This window comes from Hyla sarda, chromosome 8 (assembly GCF_029499605.1).
Source record: "Hyla sarda isolate aHylSar1 chromosome 8, aHylSar1.hap1, whole genome shotgun sequence".
Classification (NCBI taxonomy): domain Eukaryota; kingdom Metazoa; phylum Chordata; class Amphibia; order Anura; family Hylidae; genus Hyla; species Hyla sarda.
The window spans coordinates 101,227,960-101,240,980 of record NC_079196.1 but is presented as its reverse complement, the minus strand read 5'-3'; the positions used below and the strand labels follow the sequence as shown (position 1 = coordinate 101,240,980).

At 42.4% G+C, this 13,021-nt stretch overlaps 1 protein-coding gene across 3 annotated transcripts in view; it reads left to right on the top strand.

Moving 5' to 3' along the window:
- The window catches only part of CASP10 (caspase 10), a 73,472-nt gene extending 62,770 nt beyond the window's left edge, over positions 1-10,702 (top strand). For all 3 annotated transcript variants that reach the window (XM_056534121.1, XM_056534122.1, XM_056534123.1), the window contains one exon: positions 10,329-10,702. In XM_056534121.1, the coding sequence (XP_056390096.1) occupies positions 10,329-10,427 (99 nt within the window). In that variant the 3' untranslated portion in view covers positions 10,428-10,702. The remainder of the gene's footprint in view (positions 1-10,328) is intronic.
- Positions 10,703-13,021: the final 2,319 nt, after the last annotated feature.

The window sequence follows — 13,021 nt, the reverse complement described above, 5'->3', positions numbered from 1 at the left end:
GACTTGTATAGGACTTTAAACATAAACCCCGCCCCTGCAAATGGGGGTGAGTAAGGGTTAAATCACCTATCCTATGTTCGTTGTTGACATATAAGTAACATGTGTGCCAAGTTTCATGTTAATATCTTTAGCCGTTTGGACGTGATGCTGGAACATACACACATACATACATACATACACACGTTGAGTTTTATATATATAGATTGTGGTGGCTGAAACGAAGAAAAAAAGGACTTTGTAAATCCATTATCATTGTCCTGGAGGTGGAGCCAGCAGGTAGGGAGCAGAGCCAATCCGACACGACTCACACCCAAATGGGACTGGTCTTAGACTAACACAGGGCTACTCGGCTACTCTGTGCTTGTGTATCAGTACTGTGGTTTCTGGTGAAGTTTTGACCTTGGGTTGGGTTTGGACGCTGTTCCTGGAGTGCACAGAGCACTCTAGTGACTGTGACAAGTGGACTGACTGACAAGGGTTAAACAGGTGAAACCACAGTACTTGTGCATGAGCATACTGCACAAACCGGGCTGTTAATAAAATAAAGGCATGTTAGTACAATAATGAATATGTGCCTATGGGGCTACGTTACAAAGGTTAGTTCAGGTGAAAGATGTGCTTTTAAAGTAATTCTCCACATTGTACCGTCCCTTCATGTTGGAGAGGTCTTTGACAGTAAGCAGTTTTTGCTGTTTGACCCTTCCAGCTCTCAGGTGTTATCTGTGGGGAAACCTGTACAAGTACACCCTGTTCCAAATTATTATGCAAATTATATTTTTCTCATTTACCTAAATTATTGATGTAAATAACAGTCAGCATAATTCTTATGTTATCAACTATTAAGAGTACAATTCAAATTTTATTGAACAAACCTCCTAATGATAACAGTATTGAGGGACATTTATCAATATTTGCTTATGTATTCTTTTTTTTAGTAATTTTTTCTTTACTTTTTTTTTGCTTATGTGTGACTTATTTATCAACTGGTTTCAGCCTGTTGATAATTTTTTTTCACGTAAGCAATTTTTCCTTTTTTACTTTAGTAGTAGCTTTTTCTGCTCCATGTTTGAGCTGGAGTAAATTTAGTCAATTTTTAATCCTGTTGCGACTTTTTTTTGCGCAGTTGCGACTGTCGCAGTTAATAAATACCTGACTACCCGTAGTCCATTTTAAAATTATTACTACGTAGTTAATTTTTGGAAAACTTGCTTTTCTCGCTTTCCAGTCAAAATGTCGCACGAAAAATCGCGTAGTCGCAGTTGCGACAATTATAGTAAAGAAAACCTGACTAAACCCGTTGATAAATGTCCATAATTGTTCTTTTAAACATAAAAAACTTACAATGCACTGTTCCAAATTATTATGCACAGTAAGTTTCAAAACACTTTATAGGTTGTAAAGAACTGGAAATTGTCATTTGTTGTGTTTGCAGCATATTTACTGAAATCAAAAGATATTTCAGTCCAACTTTTAACTACATTTTTACTTTTTAAACATTTTAATAGGTCATGTTACATTTTAACATAGGACCCCTTATTTGATAGCAGCTTCACAAGTCTTCCATACATCGAACATTTTGGACAGTTTCTTCTTGAATTTGTTTGCAAGATGTCAGAATAGCCTCCCAGAGCTGCTGTTTGATGTAAACTGCCTCCCACCCTCATAGATCTTTTGCTGGAGGATGCTCCAAAGTTTCTCAATAGGATTGAGGTCAGGGGAGGATGGAGGCCACACCATGACTTTCTCTCCTTTTAACCCCATGGCAGCCATTGATGCAGAAGTATTCTTTGCGGCATGAGGCGGTATACCGGTTCATACCGAATACCGAAATTTTTGCCCGGCTTTATATGAATTTTTCCCCATACCGCAATACCGGTTTGGCCCCTCCCCCTCGGGAATGAATTAATTATCAGCCCTGCGCTGCACTGTCCCCATCGGGGAACTAATCATATGTGACCCACGAGCGCTGTTCTCCCCCCCCCCCCCCCTAATTAATTATCAACGCTTCGCTGTCCCCATCAGGGTAAATACCCACATATCACCCGCAAGCCCTGCCTTACTCGTCCTGTTTGTTGTGGCCGCCAGCACTGACACTCTATAGCTGTGCGGTATCCCTATGCCCGGGCTGCAAATGGTAAACAAAATCAACTTTAACTCACCTTCCCCGTCGGGAATGGAACGTGGGACAGCCGTCAGCCTATCACCGGCCGCAGTGATGTTCCGCCTCGGCCGGTGAGGGTTTGAGCACACTGTCATGTAAGAAGCCGGCTTCTTACGTGACAGTGGGCTCTCCGATGTTCCCGTCCCCAGCTTAAGGCCGATGTAGGAACGTGCGTTAAAGTTCATTTTGTTTACCTTTTGCAGCCCGGGCATAGGGATAACGTACAGCTATAGAGTGTCAGCGCCGGTGGCCGCAACAAGCAGGAGGACGAGGAGGGCAGCGCTTGCGGGTGATATGTGAGTATTTACCCCGATGGGGACAGCGCAGTGCTGGGCTGATAGTTAATTTTGGGGTGGGGGGGGGGGGGGGAGGAAGGAAGGAATAGAAATACTGTTATATACCGTGGAACCGCCATAACCTGCCAATCTAATTATCACAGGTGTCCGAGATTGTTTTCAGTGATCAAAAGAGCCCTGAGACAATGCCATCCATGTGTTAAACTGAAAAATAAAATATTTAATCTTTGTGAGACTTAAATAGTATTTGCATAATAATTTGGAACAAGCTGTAGAGAAATTAAAGGTAACTATCATAAAAAAAAAAAAATTTTTGACATGTTGCTCAGACAAGTGAAAGTTTTTATCTCACTGCGTCTCATTCCTGCGATCACTAGTTATAAACCAGGGGAAGTGCGCAGCATCAGGATCCATGCTGTCTTTTTTTTTTCTTTTCTCAATAAGCAGCCTCTGATGGGCCTACTGCGCACAAAACAAGCTGCTGTTAAACCTGAAATACAGTCTAAGGGTACGTTTACACGAGCGTATCCCCAGCGCGTATTACGCTGTGGATCCGCCGCTTTAGCTCTGAGCGGCAATACGCTGCTACAAGCAGACTCACTGTAGTGATGTGCGAGTCGCTGCGCATGCGTGGTGTACTCACACATATCGCGGCCGCTCCCCCTGCTCAATGAGCTAGGCCGACAGCTGCTGCGATGTGCGAGTATACTGCGCATGCAGTGTGTCTGCTTGTAGCGGTGTATTGCCGCTCTGAAAAGGCACCTGTAAAGGCAGCATGCAGCGGTCCTTCAGTGGCGGATCCGTATCGTAATTCGTGTTTGGGATCTACTCGTGTGAACATACCCTTAGGCAGAGGCAGACTTTTGGTACATCCATTCCTAGAACATACAGTTTTAGAAGAAAACGACACCTTTTCTGGAGCACATGGTGGTTACCAAACTTATAAAGTCACCATTATAGTGCTCAGCCAAGTATCAAGGAGGTGGAGCCCAGCTGCTCAAGTGTCAGAGCCTGGCATGCCTCATCACTTGCCCTCATCTCCCAGTCCTTCCATGATACAGGGATCTGAATGTCTATCAATCCAACTTCAATGTTTTTCCGAATAATGCGGTGTGTGCAACCAACATTGAGCTGGATTTGTGTGTTTTAGGTAAAATAATGTTGTGTTAGTTTAGTCAAATATTGAAAATTACAAAAATATTTTTTGTTTTTGTTCCATGTCTGAGCGCAGTTGCGATTTTTTTTTATTTTTTTTTAAAGCAGCATGGTCTGGGTATAGTGGTTTTGCCATGGTCTGGGTATAGTGGTTTTGCCACAGGTTCCAATGTAGGACAAAATGAAATGCATGTTTATAAAATGCCATCCAAACGATAAACACTAGAAATTTGAGGTGTTTTTTTACAAGCTTTTAAAAACACTGAAAAAATAGTATGTGTAAAGAAGCCCTAAAAAACCTTTTTCAAACCTTTGAGGATTACTTTTACTTGTGATGTTAGAACTGGTTCATCTAGCTCATTGTTTTAAGCCATAATTTTCTTTTCATGTAACTTATTGTAAACTATAAGAAAGAACCGAAATGTATAAAATTTTATCATAAACAGGAGGGTATCCAAAAGCACAGTATACTTTAAAGGGATAGCTGTCACGCCCCCTCCCATAGGCTTTCATTGAGGGGCGGCGCGTGACGTCACACGGGGTCGCTGGTAATCAGACCCGGAGCGAACATGCTCCAGGGACTGATTTTAACTGGGGTGCTGCGTGCAAGATCACGGGGGTCCCAGCAGCAGGACCCCCGCAATCAGGCATCTTATCCCCTATCCTTTGGATAGGGGATAAGATGTCTAAGCGCCGGAGTACCCCTTTAAACTCTGTTATAATGTCTGTAAAATACATGATTATATTTAGTGACCAACGTCATCCTATAAGGGGTCATCCTAAAAAGGACAAATGCAGACCTGCAGTCAATCTGCTGCTCATCATGGGTCCAGTAGCAGAAACTCCTTTCAATCCCCTCAATTATGACTAAATTAGCTGTTGGTGGCCACACATTTCCATTGTGGCAAATATTAAATTAGGACTCAAAGATTTTTACCTTGCATGAGCTTAAACTTGCATTGTTGAAAACAGATCACAAATTGATCTGACATAAAATTATATAGTGTAGAAAAAAAGACTTGATGTGCCTCTTTTTGCTACATATTTGCTTATTCGTATTTTCCTACTATTGAAGTCAATGGGTATCGAAATCAGCTGCATATTTTGCTACCAATTGACTTCATTGGTAGGAAAATACGCAGCAAAATATGGCATGTGTGACCCTACCCTTAAAGGGGTACTCCACTGGAAAACATTTTCTTTTAAATCAAGTGATACCAGAAAGTTATACAGATTTGTGAATTACTTTACTATAAAAATAAAAAATCTTATAAAAATCTTCCAGTACTTTATTAGCTGCTGTAGGCTCCACAGGAAGTTCTGTTCTTTTTGAATTTTCTTTCTGTCTGTCCATGTCAGGAACTGTCCAGAGCAGGAGAAAATCTCCATAGCAAACCTCTCCTGCTCTGGACAGTTCCTGACATGGACAGAGGTGTCAGCAAAGAGCACTGTGGTCAGACAGAAAGGAAATTCAAAAAGAAAAGCACTTCCTGTGGAGCATACAGCATCTGATAATTACTGAAAGGATTAAGATTTTGAAATAGAAGTAATTTACAAATCTGTTTAACTTTCTGGCACCAGTTGATTTAAAAAAAAAAAAAAAAAAAAAACATTTTCCCAGCGGAGTACCCCTTTAACCCCTTAAGCACCAGGCCATTTTACACCTTAGGACCAGAGCGTTTTTTGAACATCTGACCACTGTCACTTTAAACATTAATAACTCTGGAATGCTTTTAGTTATCATTCTGATTCCAAGACTGTTTTTTCGTTACATATTCTACTTTAACACAGTGGTAAAATTTTGTGGTAACTTGCATCCTTTCTTGGTAAAAAATCCCCAAATTTGATGGAAAATTAAAAATTTTTGCATTTTTCTAACTTTGAAGCTCTCTGCTTGTAAGGAAAATGGATATTCCAAATTAAAAAAAATTTGATTTACATATACAATATGTCTACTTTATGTTTGCATAATAAAATTGACGTGTTTTTACTTTTGGAAGACACCAGAGGGCTTCAAAGTTCAGCAGCAATTTTCCAATTTTTCACAAAATTTTCAAACTCGCTATTTTTCAGGGACCAGTTCAGGTTTGAAGTGGATTTGAAGGGTCTTCGTATTAGAAATACCCCACAAATGACCCCATTATAAAAACTGCACCGCCCAAAGTATTCAAAATGACATTCAGTCAGCGTTTTAACCCTTTAGGTGTTTCACAGGAATAGCAGCAAAGTGAAGGAGAAAATTCACAATCTTAATTTTTTACACTGGCATGTTCTTGTAGACCCAATTTTTGAATTTTTACAAGGGGTAAAAGGAGAAAATGTATTCTTATGTTTGTAGCCCAATTTCTCTCGAGTAAGCACATACCTCATATGTCTGTGTAAATTGTTCGGCTGGCGCAGTAGAGGGCTCAGAAGCGAAGGAGCGACAAGGGGATTTTGGAGAGTACGTTTTTCTGAAATGGTTTTTGGGGGGCATGTTGCATTTAGGAAGCCCCTTTGGTGCCAGAACAGCAAAAAAAAAAAAACACATGGCATACCATTTTGGAAACTAGACCCCTTGAGGAACGTAACAAGGAATTAAGTGAGCCTTAATACCCCACAGGTGTTTCACGACTTTTGCATATGTAAAAAAAATTATTTTTTTCACTAAAATGTGTTTCCCCCCAAATTTCACACTTTTGCAAGGGTTAATAGCAGAAAATACCCCCCAAAATTTGTAACCCCATCTCTTCTGAGTATGGAAATACCCCATGTGTGGACGTCAAGTGCTCTGCTGGCGCACTACAATGCTCAGAAGAGAAGGAGCGCCATTGAGCTTTTGGGAAAAAAATTGTTTGGAATGGAAGTCAGGGGCCATGTGCGTTTACAAAGCCCCCCCCCCCCCCGTGGTGCCAGAACAGTGGACCCTCCACATGTGACCCTATTTTGGAAACTACACCCCTCACAGAATTTAATAAGGGATGCAGTGAGTATTTACACCCCACTGGCGTTTGACAGATCTTTGGAACAGTGGGCTGTGCAAATGAAAAAAATGTTTTTCATTTTCACGGACCACAGTTCCGAAATCTGTCAGACACCTGTGGGGCGTAAATGCTCACTGTACCCCTTATTACATTACGTGAGGGGTGTCGTTTCCAAAATGGGATCACATGTGGGTATTTATTTTTTTGCGTTTATGTCAGAACCGCTCTAAAATCAGCCACCCCTGTGCAAAGCACCAATTTAGGCCTCAAATGTACATAGTGCACTCTCACTCCTGAGCCTTGTTGTGCGCCCGCAGAGCATTTTACGCCCACATATTTCTGTACTCAGGAGAAATTGCGTAACAAATTTTGGGGGTCTTTTTTTCCTTTTAACGCTTGTGAAGATAAAAAGTAAAGGGCAACACCAGCATGTTAGTGTACATTTTTTTACTTTTTTTACACTAACAAGCTGGTGTAGCCCCAACTTTTCCTTTTCATAAGGGGCAAAAGGAGAAAAAGCCCCCCAAAATTTGTAGTGCAATTTCTCCCGAGTATGGAGATACCCCATATGTGGCCCTAAACTCTTTCCTTGAAATACGACAGGGATCCGAAGTGAGAGAGCTTCCATGCGCATTTGAGGACTAAATTAGGGATTGCATAGGGGTGGACATAGGGGTATTCTACGCCAGTGATTCCCAAACAGGGTGCCTCCAGCGGTTGCTAAATTCCCAGCATGCCGGGTCAGTCAGTGGCTGTCTGGAAATGCTGGGAGTTGTTATTTTGCAACAGCTGGAGGCTCCGTTTTGGAAACCCTGCCATACAATATGTTTTTCATTTTTATTTTTTGGGGGGGGGGGGGGGGGGGGGGCAGTGTAAGGGGTATGTGTATATGTAGTGTTTTACTCTTTAATATGTGTTAGTGTAGTGTAGTGTTTTTAGGGTACATTCGCACTGACGTGTTGCGGTGAGTTTCTCGCTAGGAGTTTGAGCTGCGGCGAAAAATTTACCGCAGCCCAAACTTGAAGCAGGAAACTTACTGTAAACCTACCCTGTACGTTCACCCGGGGGGCGGTGGGGGGGGGGGGGTGCAAACCTCCAGCTGTTTCAAAACTACAACTCCCAGCATGTACTGACAGACCGTGCATGCTGGGAGTTGTACTTTTGCAACAGCTGGAGACACACTGGTTGGAAAACCTTCAGTTAGGTTCTGTTACCTAACTCAGTATTTTCTAACCAGTGTGCCTCCAGCTGTTGCAAAACTACAACTCCCAGCATGTACTGATCGCCGAAGGGCATGCTGGGAGATGTAGTTATGCAATAGCTGGAGGTAGGCAAGTACAACTCCCAGCATGCCGAGACAGCTGATTGCTGTTTGGACATGCTGGGATTTGCAGTTTTGCAACATCTGGAGGGCTACAGTTTTAGAGAACACTGCAAAGTGATCTCCAAACTGTGGTCCTCCAGCTGTTGCAAAACTACAATTCCCAGCATGCCCTGACAGCAAACAGTTGTTTGGGCATGCTAGGAGTTGGATTTTTATCAAGATCTGGAGGGCTACAGTTTAGGGACCACTATATAGTGGTCTCGAACTGTAGCACTCCAGCTGTTGCAAAACTACATATTCCAGCATGCCCAAACAGCTGTCTGGGCATGCTGGGAGTTGTACCACTGTATAATGGTCTCAAACTGTACCCTCCAGATGTTGCTAGGCAACTCACCGACTTCCGTCGGATCCAGCCGCACGTCATCGCTGCCCGCCGATCTCCGTCGCCCGCAGCCTCCGTCGCCCGCCCGGATCGGTAAGTGGAACTTCGGCGCCGGTCCCCGTCGTTTCCCCGTCCTGGCCCGCCTATTGTGGGAGGGCAGGATGGGGAAAACGAAAGTAAACCCCCCGCCCCCAATCTGCTATTGGTGGTCGCGTCTAGACCACCATTAGCAGGGATAGGAGGGGTGGCACCCCTGCCACCTCACACCCATCGCTTCAGGGGGATCGTGGGTGTCTTAGACACCAGCAATCCCCCTTACATTCCGGGTCACTATAGACCCGTAATGACCCGGAATCGCGCAAATCGCAAGTGTGAATTCACTTGCGATTTGCCGCGATCGCCGACATGGGGGGTCTGATGACCCCCCTGGGCATTTGCACGGGATGCCTGCTGAATGATTTCAGCAGGCATCCCACTCAGATCCCCGCCCGGCGGGGACCAGAACTGCCCATGACGTAAATGTACGTCCCTGGTCCTTAAGACCCAGGGTGTCGGGACGTACCGTTACCACATGGGTCCTGTAGGGGTTAAGAAGGATTTTATACACAGCATTTTTTTTTTTTTTTTTTTAAATACTGCAGGTTTTATAGCAGTTTTTTTTACATCCTCAGCCTGGAAATGGATTCAAAATAATAAAACGATACAATATAAATTATGTTGCAGCCTTGCACTAAAATAATGAATGTTCAAGTTTATCCCAATCATTCTGTACTCAGTACCCTATGACAAAGTAAAAACAAAATGTTAGAAATCTATGCTATTTTATTGAAAAGAAAAAAGCTAAAATATTGCATTGACATAAGTATTCAGACCCTTTATGGTATGTTCACGCATACATAATCCGCTGCAGGTTTTCCACAGCGGAAATTCTGCTTGTGGATTATGTTGCTACCCATTGACTTCACTGGGCCCAGAGCAAATCTGCTGCAGATTCTGCTGAGGTGTCTGTCATGTTGATGGGAACATAACACTGCGTGAGCCTCCAACCCAGATGTGAGTACTGATACCAAAATGTTTAAAATGAGGTGCTGGATCATTTTAAAGTTAGGCTGGATTCACACTCATAGGGCCTCATTTACTAAGAGTTTCGGGTTTTTACTAGTGGGAAAAGTTGTTTCAGACTTTCAGGATTCCTCTCTATTTACTACTGGGAAAAGTCGGGAACATTTTCTGACCAGCTTTTTCTAGGTCGATATTTCCAGCCATTTACCCACAAGATTTTCTGTGAATTCAATAGTAAATAGGTCGGGTTGTGAAACCACGCCCCTTTTCGGACCGACCACGCCCCCTTTGCGACAGACCATGCCCCTTTTCGGCTTTTCACTGTGCAATGTCGGGTTTGTTGGATTTTTCACACTGTCGCAAACTGGCGCAGACATGTCTCAGACACTCTGCGCCAAAATAACCAGACAATAACCGGTTGGTTTCAGCTTAGTAAATGAGGCCTATAGTGTCTTGGACTGTAGTTTTACCAAATCCAGGAGTGGAACCGACACAGAGAAATACTTTAATGGAAAGATTTGCACCTTTTTTATGTTTTGGACATACAAAAAAATATTGATTTAAAAAAAGGCCTAAAATGTGTATGAATCCAGCCCTACACAACTAATGATGTGTCATTGCAGGAGCAAAATGTATTTCTTGTCTTGTTTTTGTTTTGTTTTTTATTAGTAAAAGTCATGGCATATGGCAAATATTGGACAATCTCTGTATAGTAAGTTTTTAATGTTTATGAACTATGAAAAAAAAAATGTAAAATCACATGGTGCTCTGAAAAAAAGCAATAAAATTGAAACCTTCCCAACGCTTTGTGTTGCATATTTAAAAAGACTAAAAAAACACATTAATAAATGTTGATTACAGTCACCTAACAGCACTTAGTAGTGATAGGGATGACCCTTATGTTTCTAATGACTAATATATATATATTAATATTAAAATGCCATTGCTGCTGGAAAAATATCTGTTCCCTTACCCTTTAACCCAGATACATCAGAATGCTAAATGCAGAACATTTCATCTTATCGCTTTGCCTGTAGCTAAGACTGGAGCCTTGAGATGGAGACTATGGATACAAGACGTCTAAACATTGGATTTTGTGGAAAGATGCTGAAATCTTAAGCTAAGAGGACTTGCAAGATAATGATTTATGCTACGCCACTCTCAAATGACCAATCAGCATATAGAACGATGCATAATTTTACCTTTCACCCTCCCCTTTTTCTCAGTTTGTAAAAACCAAATTTACTTCCTGTAATAAACAGAACTCCCTGGGGTAGCGAGGAGAGAACCCATGCCAACCTGGCCTGGTGTGAATTTTCTTATGTCGGAAATTAGTATAGCGGTAGTCACTCACAGATTAAGGCCGCACATTAATCCATCCCTAACAGTAGTAGGTCCAAATATTGTTGAGAGCCAGAAGCCGAGCGTGCATAATAACTGTGATAGTTCTGCTGTGATAGATAGTTGCACTTGCAGTGGGCAGTAGCAGCCATGGTATGGCTAAGCTTCTACTTCATTTTCTACGAAGTTTCTACAAAATTGATTGGGTACCAAATAAAAAAAAAATTTTACGAAATTAAATTTTTTTTTTAGGTAGTACTACTACTCCCAGCATGGAACAGACTGTCATACAGACATATGCTCCGGGTGTCAGTCGTGACACCCGATGCAATCGTCCGTAATATAGCAGAGATGTGGAGCGGCTCTATACAGCGCTCAAATCTCTGCTCTGTACTCTGGCCAGTAATGTGAATAGAACATCACTCATTCATATTTTCTGCCCAGAGTGGTGATTGGCCGGATGGTTGCAGCCAATCACAGCTCTGAGGGAAATATGAATGAGTGAGTGGCCGGCCGGAGTATAGTGCAGAGATGCGAGTGCTGTATACAGCCGCTCTGCATCTCTGCTATAGACAGGACGATCGCAGCGGATGTCAGCAGTGACACCCGCTGTGATCTGTTCTTACCTGCAGGTACTACTACTCCCAACATGGAGCACACTCTGCTCCATGATGGGAGCTGTAGTACCTGCAATAATAGACAGATCGCAGCGAGTGTAACTTCTGACACCTGTTGCGATCTGTCTATTAATGCAGGTACTACAGCTCCCAGCATTGAGCAGAGTGTGCTCCATGTTGGGAGTAGTAGTACTTGCAGTTAAGGAAAGATCACAGTGGATGTCACTCCTGACACCCGCTGTGATCCTCCTGTATAATGTATGGATGCAGCCGCTCTCCTATAATCCCCTGCACTGCCGTATATATACACAGATTCCTATTTCCCACAGAGAGCTGTCATTGGCTGGAACCTTCTGGCCAATCAGAGCTCTCTGCGGGAAATATGAATAGGTGCATATATACGGCAGTGCAGGGGACCATAGAAGAGTGGCCAGCCACATAGATACATTATACAGGAGGGTCGCAATGGGCGATCTGTGAATTAGTACAGGTACTACTACTCCCATCATGGAACAGTGTGTTCCATGCTGGGAGTAGTAGTACTACCTAAAAAAATGTAAAAAATAAAGAAAAAAAGTGAAAAACGCACACACACTACATTTTTATTATTGTCGGCTACATTTTTAGGTCCCCACCCGCCCACATATATTGATCCCTGTTTTAAAAATTAATAAAAATTTTATAAAAAATATAAATTTCGTTAGATACAATTTTTTCCTTCACTACTGTATCTTTATTATTTTGTTTAATGGTACCCTACGAAATTTTATTAAAAAAGGTATCTCCATCACTTTTTTAGATCGCTAAAGTCCAAAAAAGAATAAAAACCTCCTGCAAAAACGCCACAGTTAAAACCCACATATCGTTTTTCTTGACGTTTTTTCACTCCCATAGATTTCTATGGGAGAAAAACGCTAAGATTTTGACAAAAAAATCGCCAGTGGCTCAACATGCTGCGATTTTGGAAAATCGCCAAGGAGCTGGAAAATGCCAAAAAAGAGTGAAAAAAACACCAAAAGGATTAAACAAACGCCAAGTGGAATAAGAATTTTGCGATTTCTCATTGATTTACAGCTAACATCTGGCCGCAGCGTTTTTTGGCTGAAAAAACGCCATGCAGCAGAATTGGCGTTTTTCTTGGCATTTAAAAAAAATGTAAAAATAAAACAAGTAGAAACTTAGCCTATCTGAGGAGCTTAACCCCTTAAGGACCAGAGTTTTTTTTTCGTTTTTTTTTTCGTTTTTTTCAGCTGTCACGCCCCCTCCATAGGCTTGCAATGAGGGGGCGGAGCCGTGACGTCACACTGGGGCGGAGCTGTGACGTCACTATGCTCCGTCCCTTAGATCGCTAGTAATCAGACATGGAGCGAGCACGCTCCGGGGGCTGATTCTAGCGGGGTGCAACGTGGAAGATCACGGGGGTCCCCTCCTTTGGATAGGGGATAAGATGTCTTAGCGCCGGAGCTTAGCGCTTTAAGCTTTACTGTCATTTGGAAGAAAATGTACATACATGCTCAAGTAAGTGTACAAATGTGCCCTTTGACCTATTATGCATAATAATATGTGTGTTTCTATATGTAAAATATTTTTTCATTCTACTCATACTGGACTCAATGCTGTTGAACTTCTAGAAGCTGGGGGTGTTTGCTTCTCTCTTTCCCCCCCCCCCCCCTTCCCTCTTCCATTTTACATTTGCAATGCTTTGTGCACAAAGTGCAGG